This window comes from Coregonus lavaretus, assembly GCF_964263955.1.
Source record: "Coregonus lavaretus genome assembly, chromosome: 19".
Lineage (NCBI taxonomy): Eukaryota > Metazoa > Chordata > Actinopteri > Salmoniformes > Salmonidae > Coregonus > Coregonus lavaretus.
The window spans coordinates 18,001,727-18,023,237 of record NC_140006.1 but is presented as its reverse complement, the minus strand read 5'-3'; the positions used below and the strand labels follow the sequence as shown (position 1 = coordinate 18,023,237).

General features: G+C 43.8%; 1 protein-coding gene across 1 annotated transcript in view; it reads left to right on the top strand.

Moving 5' to 3' along the window:
* The window catches only part of LOC311146575 (obscurin-like), a gene marked incomplete at both ends in the record, with an annotated part of 97,377 nt that overhangs the window by 63,538 nt on the left and 12,328 nt on the right, over window positions 1–21,511 (top strand). The window contains 14 exons of the mRNA XM_084183093.1: window positions 267–533; window positions 1,168–1,443; window positions 1,602–1,874; window positions 12,416–12,706; window positions 12,949–13,221; window positions 13,631–14,992; window positions 18,224–18,505; window positions 18,596–18,677; window positions 18,830–18,951; window positions 19,207–19,404; window positions 19,563–19,595; window positions 20,110–20,208; window positions 20,405–20,623; window positions 20,839–21,006. Of these exons, the coding sequence (XP_084039219.1) occupies window positions 267–533; window positions 1,168–1,443; window positions 1,602–1,874; window positions 12,416–12,706; window positions 12,949–13,221; window positions 13,631–14,992; window positions 18,224–18,505; window positions 18,596–18,677; window positions 18,830–18,951; window positions 19,207–19,404; window positions 19,563–19,595; window positions 20,110–20,208; window positions 20,405–20,623; window positions 20,839–21,006 (3,945 nt within the window). The remainder of the gene's footprint in view (window positions 1–266; window positions 534–1,167; window positions 1,444–1,601; window positions 1,875–12,415; window positions 12,707–12,948; window positions 13,222–13,630; window positions 14,993–18,223; window positions 18,506–18,595; window positions 18,678–18,829; window positions 18,952–19,206; window positions 19,405–19,562; window positions 19,596–20,109; window positions 20,209–20,404; window positions 20,624–20,838; window positions 21,007–21,511) is intronic.

Genomic DNA, 21,511 nt, shown 5'->3' with positions numbered 1-21,511 from the left:
AAGATGTACTGTGGATCAAGGCACATCTATGCACATTACTAAAATAATAAGCCATCTCTGATACCACCAGTAAATCTATATGGTATACAATTTCCCCACTGGGGATCAATAAAGTTAATTCAATTAAAAGTAAAATAAACCAAAATACTCCAAGGTGTACTGGGGTGTTTATAAAGCCCAGGTGTTGTCCTTTGCCATGTCGAGAGAGTGAATGTCAGTCATGATGACCTTGTCATATGACCCTTGACCACTGCCCCCACTCTCAGACCCCACAGTAGAGGTGGTGAGTGAGATGCAGGACCTTCGTGTGGCTGAGGACCAGCCGGCTGAGTTCATCTGCCAGTACTCCCGGCCGGTCCAGGCCCAGTGGAAAAGAAACGGGCGGCCGTTGCAGCCTGACGGCAGGAGGGTGGTAGTGGAGCAGGACTGGACCGTGGCTCGCTTGTACATTAGCCAGGTGTCCACTGAGGACAGGGGGAAGTACTCCTGTGAGGCAGAGGGGACCTGCGTGGTCGCCTTGCTGGAAGTGGAAGGTGAGCTTCTCTTCTCTTTTGGAAAGAGCAACTAGCTACCCTACCCTCCCCCTGAGCTTCACACTATTTTTTTTTCTACTGTTTTTATTGTTGTGTTCAGTTATGATTAGCAGATAGCGATTTCAAGCAGGTAATTTGTTTTACTCATTATTTATTATTGTTTTATTTATGCAATCTTTCCCCCAACCCTTTTTTGCAATCAATCCAGCCAGGCAAAGCAAAATGAAAAATGTACATGGCTTCTAAACCATGAGACCTGATCATGAAAAGCTCTGGGCCCTAGTTATAGCGATCAACTATGGCCCAGAGATTCTCATGATCAGGTCAGGAAAAACTTCTGGCCCTAGTGTCAAAATGGATATCAGAAAGTTCAAAACAAAGCTGTCTAAAACTGTAATTTCATGCACTGTTTAAGTGTCCAGCAGTTTTGGCAGGTTTTCATTGTGAGGTTCAGCTTGAATAGCAGCAAGTGTCAAGCAATAAAAAATCCACTTGTCCTTCAGGCCACTGTGAACATAAAATCCCCACCAACAGTGGGGAAAAGGCTTGTCTAATGACACATTCTCCCCTCTCAGTTAAAGCTATTATCTTCCAGTAAACATCCCTCTCCCTTCTCTCCTCTTCTCCCCTATAGTCAAACCCATTGAAATCCTCCAGGGCCTGGAGAACATGGACACCATCGACGGCGGCGAGGCCCTGTTCGAGTGCTCTATTTCTCGTTGCGAGATCAAAGACTGCCGCTGGCTCATCGACGGCAAGCCGGTGAAGGATTCGCCAAACACTGAGATCGTGTCCTTCGAGAGTGGCCGCCGCCACCTGCTGTTGCTAAAGGATCTGCACGTCGGGGACAACTGCAAAGTGACCTTCCAGGCTGGCACCGCAGCAACCTCCGCCATGCTCAATGTCAAAGGTATCCCACCCCAATTAATGCCCCCCTTATGTTTGTCAGTAAGTTAGTTCTTGTTTTTGTTAAGGCCTGGTCTTATGGTGAAATGTACTGTGACATACTACGGCTGAAAATAAGGAGAAACTGCCTTATATTATATGAAGTGGCTTTTGTGTGCGTAGGCTGGCAGCTGGATGTGGTGAGCGGTCTGGAGGATAAGGTAGCTGTGGTGGGAGAGAAGGTAGAGTTCAGCTGCATGCTGACTGAGCCTGTGCCTGAGGCGGAGGTAGTGTGGTACTCTAACGGAGCCGAGCTAAAGAATGATGACACCTGGGCCATGCGGGCAGACGGTTGCTCCTACCACCTGGTGCTGAGACAGGCCCCAGCCATGCCACCAAAGGAGATCACCTTCGCTGCCAGGGACGCCATCTCCATGGCCAAGCTCATTGTCATCAGTAAGTGTGTGATCTCACTACAATACATTTTAATAGAAAGTTATCAAAAATACACAAGATCTTGCTACCATGGAAAGGTAAATACCTGTATATGTGTGGAAAAATCACCCAGATTAATTATTTAGTCATATCCCAGTTTACCTATTTACTTATGGCCCTGCCTAACTTGTTTCTGAAATTATATGAGCAAAAAATATTCCACTTTATTTGAAACGGCAAGCCAGATAAAATTAAACGGGCCTATTTATATAATGAATATGTGGAGGGCTGAAATGATTAAATATTCAAGCATTGAACCTCTCACTAAAGGCTTCAGTCACACAAAAATGTTATTTAATCCAAACTGGTTTTCCAGCAGATTAGTAAAAATGGCAGTGTTAAAAATAGCCCTTTTCCCTTTATTCAGATTACAACCTCTCACTTTCAGTTATTTAAAAATGAAATCATCTCCAGAACAGTTTAATCCACCAGAAAAGACAGAACAAATATTACAACAAATATTATGGTTAAACTCAAATATACTAATAGATTTTTTTTTAAAAACACTGTTTTAGAGAAGAAAAAAATAACAGTATAATCTTTGTTAATTATATCATAAATAGGGGTAGAAAGTAAGGAACTTGTCTGTCGGCACTACAATTGTTTAAATAAAATTTTTATAAATAAAAAAGAATGACAGTTTCATTTAAGGACCAAACAATTGACAGCTGCGCCATATAGGTTGCAAAATAGTTGGGAAGAGATTTTTTCGATGTGCCGATTCCATGGCACATGGTTTATGAACTGACACACAAAACTAAGCCGCATTAAAAACTTCGATTTTTTCAATTACAATTATTATACAAAATTCTTGCAACTAATAGAATGTTATGTACATGGCAGATACAACTATTTCAGCTCTGCAAATGTTGCTGCAAAGAGACAGAATCATTAGATCACTAGTTTTGGTTCTGCCCATATGTACAGTAGCTTGTTTTTGGTCGCAGGTTCAGGAATGGCTGAAGAATTGCAACATATACCTGGAGTTAACTCTGCAAATAGTACTGTTGGGTGACTTGAAAAGCAATAGTCAATCGATCAATAATATAATAATACTCTTAGTAAAAAATGTACAGTGCCTTGCAAAAGTATTCATCCCCTTGGCGTTTTTCATATTTTGTTGCATTACAACCTTTAATTTAAATGGATTTTTATTTGGATTTCATGTAATGGACATACACAATATAGTCCAAATTGGTGAAGTGTAATGAAAAAAATAACTAACTTGTTTCAAAAAATTCTAATAAATAAATAACGGAAAAGTGGTGCGTGCATTTGTATTCACCCCCTTTGCTATGAAGCCCCTAAATAAGATCTGGTGCAACCAATTACCTTCAGAAGTCACATAATTGGTTAAATAAAGTCCATGTGTGTGCATGTGTCACATGATCTGTCACATGATTTCAGTGTATATACAGTATACACCTGTTCTGAAAGGCCCCAGAGTCTGCAACACCACTAAGCAAGGGGCACCACCAAGCAAGTGGCACCATGAAGACCAAAGAGCTCTCCAAACAGGTCAGGGACAAAGTTGTGGAGAAGTACAGATCAGGCTTGGGTTATAAAAAATATCAGAAACTTTGAACATCCCATGGAGCACCATTAAATCCATTTATTAAAAAATTGAAAGAATATGGCACCACAACAAACCTGCCAAGAGAGGGCCGCCCACCAAAACTCACGGACCAGGCAAGGAGAGAAGCAACAAAGAGACCAAAGATAACCCTGAAGGAGCTGCCAAGCTCCACAGCAGAGATTGGAGTATCTGTCGATAGCACCACTTTAAGCCGTACACTCCACAGAGCTGGGCTTTACAGATGAGTGGCCAGAAAAAAAGCCATTGCTTAAAGAAAAAAATAAGCAAACACGTTTGGTGTTCATCAAAAGGCATGAGGGAGACAACCCCAAACATATGGAAGAAGGTACTCTGGTCAGATGAGACTAAAATTGAGCTTTTAAGCCATCAAGGAAAACGCTTTCTCTGGCGCAAACCCAACACCTCTCATCTCCCCGAGAACACCATCCCCACAGTGAAGCATTTTGGTGGCAGCATCATGCTGTGGGGATGTTTTTCATCGGCAGGGACTGGGAAACTGGTCAGTATTGAAGGAATGATGGATGGCGCTAAATACAGGGAAATTCTTGAGGGAAACCTGTTTCAGTTTTCCAGAGATTTGAGACTGGGACGGAGGTTCACCTTCCAGCAGGACAATGACCCTAAGCATACTGCTAAATCAACACTTGAGTGGTTTAAGGGGAAACATTTAAATGTATTGGAATGGCCTAGTCAAAGCCCAGACCTCAATCCAATTGAGAATCTGTGGTATGACTTAAAGATTGCTGTACACCAGCGGAACCCATCCAACTTGAAGGAGCTGGAGAAGTTTTGCCTTGAAGAATGGGCAAAAATCCCAGTGGCTAGATGTGCCAAGCTTATAGAGACATACCCCAAGAGACTTGCAGCTATAATTGCTGCAAAAGGTGGCTCTACAAAGTATTGACTTTCGGGGGGTGAATAGTTATGCACGCTCAAGTTCTGTTTTTTGTCTTATTTCTTTGTTTGTTTCACAAGAAAAAATATTTTGCATCTTCAAAGTGGTAGGCATGTTGTAAATCAAATGATACAACCCCCCCAAAAAACAATTTTAATTCTAGGTTGTAAGGCAACAACATAGGAAAAATGCCAAGGGGGGTGAATACTTTCGCAAGCCACTGTAATCTTTGAGAATAGAAACTATGAGAATAGAAAGGTTCAGAATTTATACGGCAATTAGAAATCAAAACTGGATGGTTTTCAGAGATAGATGGGAGGGGTTGAAGTTGGCTGAAGGTTGGGACTAAAAACAAATAAAAGATATCTAATGTAAAGTATACTGTCTGTAAAATGTATATAGTATGTATAAGCTGGAAGTAGAAGCCTAAGTATTGTTTTCTATTAGTTTACTCCAAATATATTGGGGATTGGAAAAGATGCATACAATTACATTGATAGAACCCACAGTCTATCTGCAATATTAAAGCTGATCTTCCTCACGGTGGGTGTGTGGACTACATACACCTGCGTCCAATACCAGGCAAGTTTACCACTTCTTAATTGTTGCCCTAATAGTGGTAAGTGGTATATTTATTATTTTTGCAATGTTTTTGTACCCATTGCCTGATTTTGAAGGTCAGCAACCATTTCTCTCTTCATTTGTGAGCTCTTTGCCTTTTCCCATGCTGATGGATGACAAAGGGATTTTACATGCCTGTTAACTCATTTTTATACCCCAGTGAAACAGGAAGCCATGGAAGGCCACAATATAGTTCCTTAAACTGAGATTAACTTAAAAAGTTGAATGATTTTATTTTATTTATTAGAATCTTTGGGGGTGCTTGTTAAACAAAATCTCTTTCTGAGCTTTCGGAAATAATTCAGGACCTTTGGACTTTTTCCACATTTTGTTATGTATAAAATAAAAAACTATCATATTTACATAAGTATTCAGACCCTTTATTCAGTACTTTGTTGAAGCACCTTTGGCAGCTATTACAGCCTCGAGTCTTCATGGGTATGACGCTACAAGCTTGTCACACCTGTAATTGGGGAGTTTCTCCCATTCTTCTCTGCAGATCCTCTCAAGCTCTGTCAGGTTGGATGGGGAGCGTCGCTGCACAGCTATTTTCAGGTCTCTCCAGAGATGTTCGATCAGGTTCAAGTCCGGGCTCTGGGTGGGCCACTCAAGGACATTCAGAGACTTGTCCTGAAGCCACTCCTGCATTGTCTTGGCTGTTTGCTTAGGGTCGGTATCCTATTGGAAGGCGAACCTTCTCCCCAGTCTGAGGTCCTGAGTGCTCTGGAGTAGGTTTTCATCAAGGATCTTGCTGTACTTTGGTCTGTTCATCTTTCCTTTGACCCTGACTAGTCTCCCAGTCCCTGCCGCTGAAATACATCCCCACAGCATGATGCTGCCACCACCATGCTTCACCGTAGGGATGGTGCCAGGTTTCCTCCAGACGTGAATCTTGTTTCTCATGGTCTGAGAGTCCTTTAGGTGCCTTTTGGCAAACTCCAAGCGGGCTGTCATGTACATTTTACTGAAGAGTGGCTTCTGTCTGGCCACTCTACTATAAATGCCTGATTTGTGGAGTGCTGCAGAGATGGTTGTCCTTCTGGAAGATTCTCCCATCTCCACAGAGGAACTCTGGAGCTCTGTCAGAGTGACCATTGGGTTCTTGGTCACCTTCCTGACCAAGGCCCTTCTCCCCCGATTGATCAGTTTGGCTGGGCGGCCAGCTCTAGGAAGAATCTTTGTGGTTCCAAACGTCTTACATTTAAGAATGATGGAGGCCACTGTGTTCTTGGGGACCTTCAATGCTGCAGACAATTTTTGGTACCCTTCCCCAGATCTGTGCCTCGAGACAATCCTGTTTCAGAGCTCTACGGAGGGGATGGCTGCCGTTTTACAGGCTCCTAACCAACTGTGCTATTTTGTTCGTTTTTTTGCATTGTTTAACTTATCTTTTTTTACTTATTGTGTACATAATGTTGCTGCTACAATCTCTTATGACCGAAAATAACTTCTGGACATCAGAACAGTGATTACTCACCTCGCACTGGACTAATAATTTTTCTTTAACTAGTCTGACGCAAAGGATATACTGCTTTCTCGGGAACGGGCCCAAATCCCCGTCATTTGCTTGAAGATAAGACGGAGAAAAAGGGGGCGGAGGTCGGGCTGCCTTCTGAGAATTCGTAGGCGAGTGAGTAAACTTCCACTACCATCAGTTCTATTGGCCAACATGCAATCATTGAAAACAAATTGGATGATCTACGATCAAGAATATCCTACCAATGGGACATTAAATACAGTAATATCTTATGTTTCACTGAGTCGTGGCTGAACGACGACACAGATAATATAGAGCTGTCGGGATTTTCCATGCATCGACAAGACAGAGAAGCTACATCTGGTAAGATGAGGGGCGGGGGGTATGTCTATTTGTCAATAACATCTGGTGCACGATGTCTAATATTAAAGAAGTCTCAAGGTATTGCTCGCCTGAGTAGAGTACCTTATGATAAAATGTAGACCACACTATCTACCAAGAGAGTTCTCATCTATATTGTTCGTAGCCGTCTATTCACCACCACAAACTGATGCTGGCACTAAGACCGCACTCAACAAGCTGTTATAAGGCCATAAGCAAACAAGAAAATGCTCATCCAGAAGCGGCGCTCCTAGTGGCCGGGGACTTTAATGCAGGCAAACTTAAATCCGTTTTACCTTATTTCTAGCAGCATGTCACCAGAGGAAAAAAACTCTAGACCACCTTTACTCCACACACAGAAACGCATACAAAGCTCTCCCTCGCCCTCCATTTGGCAAATCTGACCATAATTCTATCCTCCTGATTTCTGCTTACAAGCAAAAACTAAAGCAGGAAGTACCAGTGACTCGCTCAATACAGAAGTGGCCAGATGTACATTTTAGTCATTTAGCAGACGCTCTTATCCAGAGTGCATACATTATTTAATTTTTAATTTTTTTCATACTGGCCCCCCGTGGGAATCGAACCCACAACCCTGGCATTGCAAATGCCATGTTCTACCAACTGAGCTACATCCCTGCTGGCCATTCCCATTCCCTCCCCTACCCTGGACGACGCTGGGCCAATTGTGCGCCGCCCCATGGGTCTCCCAGTTGCGGCCGGCTACGACAGAGCCTGGATTCAAACCAGGATCTCTAGTGGCACAGCTAGCACTGCGATGCAGTGCCTTAGACCACTGCGCCACTCGGATGATGCGGATGCTACGCTACAGGACTGTTTTGCTAGCACAGACTGGAATATGTTCCGGGATTCATCCAATGGCATTGAGGAGTGTACCACCTCAGTCATCGGCTTCATCAATAAGTGCATCGACAACGTCATCTCCACAGTGACAGTATGTACATATCCCGCTTTCAAGGAGCGGGACACTAATCTGGACGATTATAAGAAATTCCGCTACGTCCTCAGACGAACCATCAAACAAGCAAAGCGTCAATAGAGCATTAAGATTGAATCCTACTACACCGGCTCTGACGCTCGTCGGATGAGGCAGGGCTTGAAAACTATTACGGACTACAAAGGAAAACCCAGCCGCAAGTTGCCCAGGGACGCGAGCCTACCAGACAAGCTACATTTATTTTATGCTCGCTTCGAGGCTAGCAACACTGAAGCATGCATGAGAGCACTAGCTGTTCTGGATGACTGTGTAATTACACTCTCGGTAGCCGATGTGAGCAAGACCTTTAAACAGGTCAACATTCACATAGCTGCGGGGCCAGACGGATTACCAGGACGTGTACTCAATTCATGCACGAACCAACTGGAAAGTGTCTTCACTGACATTTTCAACCTCTCCCTGACCGCGTATGTAATACCTACATGTTTCAAGCAGACCACCATAGTCCCAGTGCCCAAGGAAGTGAAGGTAAGCTGTCTAAATGATTACTGCCCCGTAGCACTAACGTCGGTAGTCATGAGGTGCTTTGAAAGGCTGGTAATGGCTCACATCAACAGCATCATCCCGGATACCCTACACCAGGGGTGTCAAACTCATTTTAGCTCAGGGGCCACATGGAGGAAAATCTATTCCCAAGTGGGCCGGACCGGAAAAATCATGGTATATATAACTTAAAAACAACAACTTCAGATTGTTTTCTTTGTTTTAATACGATCAACATACAACATAAAGCTGGAGCCTGAGGACAGTGTGTCCAAAATAGTACAAGCACAACATCACTATTAATCATAAAACACGTCAAGTTTATTTGAAAATTCTAAAGAAAAAGAACACACAAACACACAATGCCTCAGTGATTAACAGAACTGTTTCACAGATCACAGAACTATATCAGGGTGTCATTTCTCAGGCAGAAATGTAGATAAAAATAATGAAATCCTGTTCCCCAAACAAGTGCAAGAACCACAGAGTCAAGAATAGGTTAAATATACAAATAAAAGAAAATCAATTAAAAACAATAGCACATCAACATAAAAACATATAAACATAAATCTGAAAGCGTTGCTCAAACTCCCGTAACAGTCCAGTTATTTTATCTTTGAACCGCTTCATGTCTGCCACATGTTGGGTCGCGCACACATTTTTCAGACAGGGGAAGTGAGCTGCATCACCACCGGCAAGTTGCGTCTCCCACAATGACAGCTTCAACTTGAAAGAACGTATGCTGTCATAATACTGCGTGACAACTTTGTTGCGCCCTTGCAGCTGTTTGTTCAAGTTATTCAGGTGCTCTGTAACATCCACCATAAATGCAAGGTCCGGCATCCATTCTGCAGAATGAAATTCTAACACTGGTTTGCCCTTTTCTTCCATGAACTGTTCAATTTCTTCTCGTAAATCAAAGAAACGCCTCAGCACAGCACCTCGGCTTAACCATCTTACCTCAGTGTGGTATGGCAGGCCATAGATGTGGTCTTTCTCTCTGAGAAGGCTGTCAAACTGACGGTGATTCAGGCTTCTGGATCGGATGAAATTAACAGTTTGGATGACCACCTTCATGACGTTATCCATCTTTAATGACTTGCAACACAAAGCCTCCTGGTGCAAAATACAGTGAAAAGTCAAAAAATCACGTCCTCGATTTGCAGATTGCACTTTCTCTCTGAACTTTGTCACAACGCCTGCTTTTTTCCCGATCATTGAGAGTGCACCATCTGTAGCCAGGCTGACAGCGCGGGACCAGTCCACTCCGACCCTGTCCAGCGCGCCAACGAGTGCGGTAAAAATATCAGCTGCTGTCGTTGTATCTGTCATCAGCACCAACTCCACGAACTCCTCGGTGACGGTCAATGTGTCATCAACTCCGCGGATGAAAAGATTGCCAGTTGTGCAACATCTGTAATGTCCGTGCTTTCATCAATTGCAACCGAAAACGCAATAAATTACTTTACTTTTTGCTTCAACTGGCTGTCCAAATCCACTGAAAGATCGGAAATCCTGTCTGCAACTGTGTTTCTTGTCAGGCTGATATTTGCAAAAGCCTGCCGCTTTTCAGGGCACACAATCTCCGCTGCCTTCATCATGCATGTTTTTACAAATTCACCCTCACTAAATGGTTTTGAAGCCACTGCGATTTCATTAGCAATGAGGTAGCTAGCTTTCACTGCAGCGTCACTGATGTCTCGGCTGTGAGTAAACACAGACTGCTGTTTCTTCAGACACGCCAACAGTTCATTCACCTTCTCTCATCTCCGCTGTCCTTGAAAGTTGTCATATTTGTTGGCATGAAGACTCACATAGTGGCGACGAAGGTTATATTCTTTCAGCACTGCAACATGCTCTGAACACACCAAACATACAGCTTTCCCATTCAATTCCGTGATTAAATAGGATGACCATTTTTCTTGGAACACTCTGCACTCTGCGTCCACTTTTCTCTTTTTTGACAGAGACATATTGGGGCAATGAGGGTGCCAAAGCACATAATGTTAAAAGTAGAAGCCGTAATAAATATCGCGGGCAAAACAAAGTAGCTCATTGGCTGCACGTGCTTGACCTACTTGCTCTGCCCCGGTATAAACAGTTTGCTTGCTTAACACAATTGCTATTGCGCCATCCAGTGGACGCAATTGGAACAGCAGTTTATTTTATTGAAAAATTGCAGCGCATTTTTATACTTAAAAAAATATATATATATATATATTTTTTATTTTTTATTTTATTTTAATTTCGAAATCATCTCGCGGGCCGGATTAAACCCGTTTGCGGGCCTGATCCGGCCCGCGGGCCGTACGTTTGACACCCCTGCCCTACACCCATTCCAATTCGCATACCGCCCCAACAGATCCACAGATGACGCAATCTCAATCGCACTCCACACTGCCATTTCCCACCTGGACAAAAGGAACACCTATGTGAGAATGCTGTTCATTGACTACAGCTCAGCGTTCAACACCATAGTGCCTACAAAGCTCACCACTAAGCTAAGGACCCTGGAACTAAACACCTCCCTCTGCAACTGGATCCTGGACTTCCTGACGGGCCACCCCCAGGTGGTAAGGGTATGCAACAACACATCTGCCACGCTGATCCTCAACACTGGGGCCCCTCAGGGGTGCATGCTTAGTCCCCTCCTGTACTCCCTGTTCACCCACGACTGCGTGGCCAAACACGACTCCAACACCATCATTAAGGTTGCTGATGACACAACAGTGGTAGGCCTGATCACCGACAATGATGAGACAGCCTATAGAGAGGATGTTCGAGACCTGGCAGTGTGGTGCCAGGACAACCTCTCCCTCAATGTGAGCAAGACAACAGAGCTGATCGTGGACTACAGGAAAAGGCGGTCCAAACAGGCCCTCATTAACATCGACGGGGATGTAGTGGAGCGGGTCGAGAGTTTTCAAGTTCCTTGTTGTCCACATTACCAACAAACTATCATGGTCCAAACAAACCAAGACAGTCGTAAAGAGGACAACACCTTTCCCCCTCAGGAGACTGAAAAGATTTGGCATGGGTCCCCAGATCCTCAAAGTTATACAGCTGCAACATCGAGAGCATCCTGACCGGTTGCATCACTGCCTGGTATGGCAACTGCTCGGCATCTGACCGTAAGGCTTTAGTGTAGTGCGTACGGCCCATTACATCACTGGGGCCAAGCTTTCTGCCATCCAGGACCTATATACTAGGCGGTGTCAGAGGAAAGCCCAAAATATTGTCAAAGACTCCAGTCTCCCAAGTCATAGACTGTTCTCTCCGCTACCGTTTATTTGGTAAATACTTTCTTAACTCTTTCTTGAACTGCATTGTTGGTTAAGGGCTTATAAGTAAGCATTTCACGGTAAGGTCTACACCTGTTTTTTCGGCTCATGTGACAAATAACGTTTGATTTGACCTCATGGCTTTGCTCTGACATGCACTGTCAACTGTGGGACCTTATATAGACAGGTGTGTACCTTTTTTGTGTCCAATCAATTGAATTTACCACAGGTGGACTCCAATCAAGTTGTAGAAACATCTCAAGGAGGATCAATGAAACAGGATGCACCTGAGCTCAATTTCGAGTCTCATAGCAAAGGGTCTGAATACTTATGTAAATAAGGTGTTTCAGTTTTTTCTTTTGTATACATTTGCAAAGAAATCTAAACTGTTTTGCTTTGTCATTATGGATTATTGTGTGTAGATTGATAGGAAATTGTTTTATTTAATCAATTTTAGAATAAGGCTGTAACATAACAAAATGTGGAAAAAGTAAATGGGTCTGAATACTTTCCGAATGCACTGTATATATTGTATTTTTTGGAGCATACAATACAGCTCAGTATTTGAATTATTTATTTTATACAGTATTTTTTGCTCATCTTTAACGAGGGTGCCAATCATTTTGGACCAGACTAGCTTCCTCCAGGGAAGCAAAATGCAATATTTTTAGATCCATTCCCCTCTCTTTCTCCTATTCATCTCTCTTCAAACCCACCACTGACCCATTCTCCCTCCTCTCCTTATTTAGCCGTTCCAGACCCCCCGGAGGACCCAGAGCTGGTCAGTAAGCGTAAACAGGGGGTGACCCTGTCCTGGTTCACACCCCTGAGTGACGGAGGCAGCCCCATTCTGGGTTACAGGGTGGAGATGAGGATGGCGGACAGCGCCCTCTGGCTTCCGTGCCATGCAGAGCCTGTGTGTAACACAGAGTTCTCTGTGGATAACCTCAACCCAGGGAGCGGCTACAGGTTCAGGGTGGCAGCCATCAACAGAGCTGGGACTGGAGAACCTGTCCAGCTGCCTCAGAACGTTCAGCTGGGTGAGTTGGCTATATGATGTGCTCAAACCTGAGCCAACAAAGATATTTCTATATGGCTCTGTCTCAAGCCCAGCTTGTTGAACAACATAATTATAACTTAGCCTAGATAATGTATGTGTTAGTTACATCATTTGGATACAACCCAGGTGAGTCCAATACATTTACCATTGGCATGAATTGTATATGTAGTGTCCCATTTATTGGAAAAAATATATCAATCAATCAATTGTTTTGTTCCACAGAGGCTCCAGTCACAGTGACCCAGCAGTTGGCCTGTCCAGACTTGCAGGAGGGTAAGATGGCCCGTGTGGAGTGCCAGCTCTCTGCTGAGGGCAGCTCGGTCACCTGGCTCAAAGACAACAAGGAGCTGGAGTTTGGGGTCAAATACCAGGTCACCATCGAGGGCAAGACACAAGTGCTGCTGATCAAAGACTTTGAGTCTGCTGACCAGGGCGTGTACACCTGTGTGGCCTCAGACGAGGCAGAAAGCTCCATTAATCTCAACCTACCAACAGGTACATACTCCCAAACAAGCCAGAATATTATACCATGCAACTTGGTTTTTCCATCAGCTCGCATTTATTTATTGTGAAACTCTTGTAAGCTATTCTCCTCAAACCGAACTGGAAGCTTGGTGGAGATGTGTTTGTTATTTGAGGGTTAAGTTAAGGTAAGTTGGTCAGCTAGTTCTAGCAGATAGTGATGGTGAGCTCATTCCTCAAAAAGATGTGTGGACACACTACTCCTATCAGAAAAGAATCTAGTCCTACAGTTATTTACCACTACATGATCAATATAGATCAAGTTCTTATAGATGTAGTGTGTGTGTGTGTGTGTGTGTGTGTGTGTTTTGGGGCTGCTATACTATAGATGTTACAGGTGTCAGTTTGCTGCATATAACATTCCATTGTGACCTGGTTGTAGGTGGAGATGGGGTTAAGTTGGAGGAGGGGGCCCAGCCCAGCCTTCCTCCTGAGGCTGCCTCTGAGGGTGATGTCCACGCGCTGTGGGAGGCCCTGGCCAAGAAACGTCGCATGAGCCGAGAACCCACCCTCGACTCCATCACTGAGCTGCCTGATGAGGAGGACAAGGAGCCCAAAACACCCAAGGAACCAGTCAAGGAGAAGAAAGCCCCAGAGAAGGTGAACGAAAAGGAGAAGGAGAAGGTTGTGGAGCCTGTCATCATCGCAAAGAAGAAGGATTTGGATACCAACCTGCACACCAGCTCTGAGGATGAGTCCAGGGCTCCAACGCTGGTGTCCCACCTGAAGAAGAGCAGCATGTCCTCCCTCTCTGTGTCCAACCAGACAGAGTCCATCTCAACTGAGAAGTTATATGCACAGTTTGAGGTGAAAGAGCAGACCTCAGTGCAACAGACCTCAGTGCAACAGACCACTGTCCTACAGACCTCATCTTCGGGACAGCAGATCACAGCACAGACCACAAAGATCACTGAGTGTAGTAATGAGGAGGATGAAGAAAAGGGGCTGCTGGATGCTGCTGTCAAGATCCAGGCTGCCTTCAAGGGCTACAAGGCCCGCAAGGATATGTGTCCAGTCTTCAAGGACGTCTTCAAGGACCAAACCAAGGAGCCCAATGGCACCATCCACCTGGAGTGTGTGGTTGAGGGCAAGCCCGACAAGGTGCGCTGGCTGAAGGACGGCGAGCCCCTTGCGGACAGCAAACACCACCACATCGACATCTACAATGATGGCACCTGCTCTCTGGTCATCACCGCCGTTACCACCAAGGACACGGGCATCTACACATGTGAGGTCACCAACAAGTTCGGGATGACCATCCACAGCGGCAAGGTGACAGTAGGCTCGGCACGGGAGGCATCTGGAAGAAGGCCCCTGACCATGGGCTACAGCGCCGACAGCGAGGCAGACAGCTCGTCGGCAGAAAGCGAGATCGATGAGTCTTTGAGGCAGGCCAGCAAACGGCTGCGCCGCCTCCTCCGCACACACCTGCCGGCCACGTCGGAGGAGGAGTCATTCGTCAGCTGTGATGATGAGGCTGAGCTGCAGGCCCCCGACCCTAAATCGTACCGCGAGGACGAGCGCTACATCTACATCCGCTTCGACACGCGGTCTGAGGCCCAGGTGGCGTCTCTGCACTTTCAGGAGATGTTCACGGCCCAGGGGATGCCTGTGGAGACCACCATTCAGGAGGCTGGACCTCTCAAAGTGGAGCTGCGCATCATGAAGATGGGATACAACAAAGATGGCTCTGCAACACCCACACAGGAGAAGCAGCTGCCCACGTTCATGACAGGAGCCCCGGGTAGGAAAACCAGAGAGTAGGGGAGAACTGGGACGAAAGTAACACTTTTAGTATTTTTTACTAATTACTCAGAGTTCGATAGACCTAGAGACACCACATTTTATTACAAACAACTTATATATATCCTCCACCATTAGCAACTGTAATTTCATTTCTAGGGTAAATCAGTTCAAATTAAATAGACAGAGAACAGAACTACCGCAATGTTACTTTTGTATCTGCCAGCGGGGCGGGAGTAACAGCCTTGGGATGGAGGTAACAGCTGGCAACAAGTGCACAATCTGTCTGATCTCCATGTTTCTGGTTTGTAATGCTCGTTCCTTTCAACAAATGTACTATCAGCCATCATTTCCTGTTTGTATCGATTTGAATAATTCGTGTTCTAGGTTTGAAATGTATGAAAATGAACCATGCGTCAACATCACAATGTTGCGCAACCACAGTATTTTGCTTTAAAATATTAATCGGACTAAAATGGATCACATAATAGCTATATTAGGCATCATTTCATAATCTCACTTTAATCCAACTGGAGTGTATGGCGGAGGAAAAGCCTTACAAGGTGCACTGGCTGAAGGACGGCGAGCAACCAATCAGGTGCGCCCCAGATGTCCTTTTCGTGCACGCTCCTCGTGTCTTGATTGAATGATTGTTTTGAATCTCTTCCCAAACGTCAAACTCATCATGATTATCACATTTCTATGGCTTGACACAAGGTAATTGACCCCCAGAGTCATTAAGATATTTATTTTTAACCACTCTAACCCGTCGATAAAAGCTTATGTGAGAAGCTGATCCATCAAGTCAATTGATTAAGGCATAATTCTATTGATGTCATATATCATTTTCAAACATTGTCACTAGTTCATATTTTTCCAACATTATAAAGGCATTATGAACTAGAGGAGACAACTTAAACTTTTGTATTTGTTTTATTCCAGGTCATCGGTTAACATTGTGTTACTTTTGTCCCACCCCCGTCTCTCCTATAGTTTCTCGCAGGCTAACACCCAAGAATAGCTAACATAATACTTGAAACCTATGCTGTCATTTAGTTACTAGATGGGTTAAGAAAATGACATATTTTTGGAACCTTAAACAACTAAACACAACTCTACAACCGAAAAACCCTTCAATTTAGTTTTTCTTACATCGCTCAAAAACACTTTTTGTTGATAACTTGACGAAACATGGTCGGACTGGGCAGTTTTTCTGCAGGGAGCACGCCCTCTGCATTAAGAACGTGCTGACTTCACTACGTCATTCTAGCTTCTGTGTTATCTGAGAAAATGGGTGTGTTACTTTCCGCCTTGTTACTTTCGTCCCGGCTCTCCTTTACTCTCTCTGTACATACTGTATTAGATCATTTGAAAATAATTTGGAATTAAATAGTAATTTGATGTCTATTAAATTCAATAATGTTGTAGCCCATTCCATTCAGTATGAAAAATTAACAAGTTAAATCACAAAAAGACTGTAATTCAGGAAAGGTCATATTGATTTGAAGTCAATCAATGTATGACATTGAAGTAGTGTTTATTTTGCTTGAATAATATAATTCACATTTCAATGTGTTTTCATTCCCCAAAAAATTGCTTTCGCTTGTTAGCAAAGTATTCAGACCGCTTGACTTTTTCCACATTTTGTTACGTTACAGCCTTATTCTAAAATTGATTAAATTGTTTTGTCCCCTCATCAATCTACACACAATACCCCATAATGACAAAGCAAAAACAGGTTTTTAGAAATTTTCGCAAATGTATTAAAAATAAAAAAACGGAAATATCACATTTACATAAGTATTCAGACCCTTTACTCAGTACTTTGTTGAAGCACCTTTGGCAGCGATTACAGCCTCAAGTCTTCTTTGGTATGACGCTACAAGCTTGGCACACCTGTATTTGGGGAGTTTCTCCCATTCTTCTCTGCAGAGCCTCTCAAGCTCTGTCAGGTTGGATGAGGAGCGTTGCTGCGCAGGTCTCTCCAGAGATGTTAGATCGGGTTCAAGTCCGGACTCTGGCTGGGCCACTCAAGGACATTCAGACTTGTCCTGAAGCCACTTAGGGTCGTTGTCCTGTTGGAAGGTGAACCTTCGCCCCAGTTTGAGGTCCTGAGCGCTCTGGAGCAGGTTTTCATCAAGGATCTCTCTGTACTTTGCTCCGTTCATCTTTCCCTCGATCCTGACTAGTCTCCTTGCTGCTGAAAAACATCCCCACAGCATGATGCTGCCACCCCCATGCTTCACCGTAGGGATGGTGCCAGGTTTCCTCCAGACGTGACACTTGGCATTCAGGCCAAAGAGTTCAATCTTGGTTTCATCCGACCAGAGAATCTTGTATCTCATTGTCTGAAAGTCTTTAGGTGCCTTTTGGCAAACTCCAAGCAGGCTGTCATGTGCCTTTTTTATGTCCAATCAATCAAATTTACCACAGGTGGACTCCAATCAAGTTGTAAAAACATCTCAAGGATGATCAGTGGAAACAGGATGCACCTGAGCTCAATTTCGAGTCCCATAGCAAAGGGTCTGAATACTTATGTAAATAAGGTATTTAGGTTTTTTATTTTTAATACATTTGTTAATTTCTAAAAACCTGTTTCCACTTTGTCATTATGGGGTATGGTGTGTAGATTGCTGAGGATGTTTTTAAACATTTAATCCATTTTAGAATAAGGCTGTAACATAACAAAATGTGGAAAAATAAATGGGTCTGAGTACTTTCCTATTGCACTGTAAGTCTGTACTTGCTAAATTAATGTTTACAATATCCTCATCTAGCCTTTTATCCTGCTTTTCCTTGAGTGTTCCATGTGATTACTATAGTACCTTGTCTGTCTTTGTGTGTGGCTTAATGTTAGTTTTCTCTTGCCAAAAAGTATGTATTTCAGTCTTGTTAGTGTATGATTTCTTTGGTATGTTTGGTTGGATGTAGTGTTTTTATGTCCTCACATGAATATTTTTTATGACCGGTATACTCCCACACCATTCTGTTGTTGGAGTATGCCCACACCATTCCAACACAGAAAAGCTACTTTTTAACATACTTAATTAAACATTTTTGGAAGGGGAAGGTATTTCACTCATATTGTAATTAATTATAGGTCATACAGTATTTTATAGAAATCTTGAAACACTGGACAGTTATTTTAAACTCCTGCATAATTATAAAAACTCCTAACTTATTTTTGTGCATAACTGATTGCCCCTCTCCTCTGTCCCTGTCCCTCCCCCAGCGGCCCCAGTCTTCCTGACCGAACTCCAGAGCCAGGACGTGCCTGACGGTAACCCGGTCAGCTTCGACTGCGTGGTGATCGGAAAGCCTCCACCCAGCGTGCGTTGGTTCAAGGACGGGAAGCTCCTGGAGGAGAATGACCACTACATGATCAACGAGGACCAGGAGGGCTGCCACCAGCTGATCATCACCACCGTGCTGCCTTCTGACATGGGTGTCTACCGCTGCATGGCCGAGAACACCAGTGGCATCGCTTCCACTAAGGCCGAGCTCAGGGTTGACAGTGAGTACAGAACATATTAGATTGATTGATTGGTTGGTTGATTCATTGATTGATTGCAAGTCATTGTCTAATACATCTCTCTTTCCTCAGTGTCTTGCAGCTCAGACTACGATACTGCAGCTGATGCCACTGAGACAGGCTCCTACATCAGTGCCAAAGGCTACATGTCTAGGTGAGTGAGACAACCCAGCTTACAAGGCCTTTGATTTTGACTTCAACCTTCTTTACAATGGAATCCTGATTCCTAATAGTACCTTAAACGTTTCACTGGTCGTGTTGCTCCTTTACTGACAGCTTTACTCTCTGGCTATCTTCTCCCCTCAGGGAAACCGAAGCGTTTGAGTCTGTGGCAGAGGATGAGCAGATGCCACAAGTACTGGATGAGCTCCATGATGTGCATGTCAGCCCAGGCTCACCCATCGCTAAGATGCAGCTGAAAGTCAAAGGTTGGTCTGTGGGTTACTCTCCACCACTTCTGCATTAGTCACACCAAAACCCTGTTAGACTACATTGTCTCTGCACAGGAACTTCAGAGGTCCATTCCATAACTTAAATAGAGAGGAATTTACTATAGCCATGTTTACCTAGACCTGATAGTACCCTTAGAGGAGCTAAGATAGCCAAGTGAACACTACTGCCCCCACGGCAGGCAAGTCAGAGGCAATACAGTTATTTGTTTACTTTCTGTTGATATTTCCCAGGTTTCCCCACGCCCAGAGTGTACTGGTTCAAGGACGGCATACCGCTGCGTTCCTCAGACAGGATCCTGCTGCTGGACAAGAGAGACATCCACAGTCTGGAGGTCCTGGAGGTGAAGAGGGAGGACACAGGAGAGTACTCTGCCTACATCAGCAATGCTGCTGGATCAGCATACTCCTCTGCTAGGCTACTGGTTCTGGGTAGGTCTACTCATGACTGAAAGGTTTATGTTGAGAGGGATCCCTGTCTTCTACTTTGGATAAAGTCTTCAGTCTACATTGCGATATGCATGTTATTTTATACACAACACAACATTCTTGTATTTACTGAATAATTCATGGTGACCCTCTTTCAACAGGTCCAGGAGAGCTCACACCTGTAGAAAAGCACGGTATGTAATTATCATTCAATAATATCAATTGATTCATTCTTATAATTAATAATTATAATAATAATAATTGGTCATTTAGCAGACGCTCTTATCCAGAGCGACTTACAAGAGCAATTAGGGTTAAGTGCCTTGCTCAAGGGCACATCGACAGATTTTTCACCTAGTCGGCTCGGGGATTAGAACCAGCGACCTTTCGGTTACTGGCACAACGCTCTTAACCACTAAGCTACCTGCCGCCCTTATGCTGTTACCTATATTTTGTACATTTGACATTTTAGCAGACGCTCTAATCCAGAGCAATTTATTGGAGCAATTACAGTTAGGTGCCTTGCTCAAGGGCACATTGACAGATTTTTAATCTAGTCGTCTTAGGGATTCGAACCAGCGACCTTTGGTTACTGGCCCAACGCTCTTAAACGCTAGACTACCTGCCGCCCCAATAACATGTCACACTGTTCTGAATTGTGAGCTATGTGATGATGACCCTGTTCTGCATCCATGTTTTACTTCCTAGATCCCAAGATGCCTCTGGTGCCGCCACGGTTGCTGGAGAAGTTCAGCAACAGGAAGGTGAAACAGGGAGCTAGTGTCACCCTGTCAGTCAGCGTGGAAGGTACTGTATCCACAACACTGTTCTCTTTTGCCAGGACCAGAATCAGTGTCATATGAGAGATAAGCTTCCATAAAGGATATGGTCATTCATCATACAAAAATACATGCCAGTCCACAGACTGCTGTTAGGAGAGACTATTCATCATACAACATGCATGTGAATACCCAAGTCCCACTATCTTCCTCACCTCTCCAAGGTTCTCCCACCCCCATGGTGACGTGGCTGAAAGAGGAGTCTGCTGAGGACGTGTTGTGGATCAAGCCAGACACTAAGGGCTATAAGGTGGCCAGCTCTGGGCGCCAACACAGCCTCATCCTCATGGATGTGGGTTCTGAGCACGCGGGCACCTACACCTGCATAGCCACCAACAGGGCCGGACAGTCCATCTGCACTGCCCACTTTGCCGTAGAGGATGGTAAGAAACTTGTTTGTTTGTTTGGATCCCCATTAGCTGTTACAATAGCAACAGGTAGTCTTGCTTGGGGTCCACAATACATATTATGGAATAGGAAAACATACTGACACATGCTTTTATAATCATACATAATAAAGATAATAATGTAGTACATGTGGCAGACAGCAAGTTCTAATGTGAAACATTCCTAATGTATTATCTGCTTTCTGTCGTAGCGTCACGACCCAAGGAAGAGACCAAAATCCCTCTGGGTATTACTATCAGCCCTCCAGAGGAGGATGCTGGCAGAAAAATGCCTTATCTAGGTGAAGTTGGAACAGAAGAGTTTCTTATGAAGCTCACCTCCCAGATCACAGAGATGGTATCTGCCAAGATCAGCCAAGGTGAGTTAAAATGTGTCACGGACTATTCCATCAAAGCTCCAAAATAGGGGACAGTGAGAACATTTTCCTATTCAATTTAAATAAATGTTCTTCCACTATTCATGTGGATTTAAGGTAAAGTAAATGCCTTTGTGATTTGATTTGAATTTATTTTGAATTTATGTGTTTCCTTTAATTTGCCTCTAGTTACTTATAGAATAGGTCATTTAAAATTAATATTTCCAATTTAATATCTGGGAAATAATGGTGGAATACTCCTGATGTATTAGAAAGTTTGCTGTGTGTGCTTTTATTGCAGGCAAAAACATTTGCATTTGTACATCTCTGGTAATACAGAGTATGTTCTTATACTGTTTTATAGCATAACAAAAATATATACATTGCCGTTGATGAAGTCTATATTCAAATTGTATATATGCATTGCCTTTGTAATTTTATAATTCTGTCATAAACACTAAGTTATTTATGTCATGTTATGACAAGTTACTCTTATCCCACATGCAGT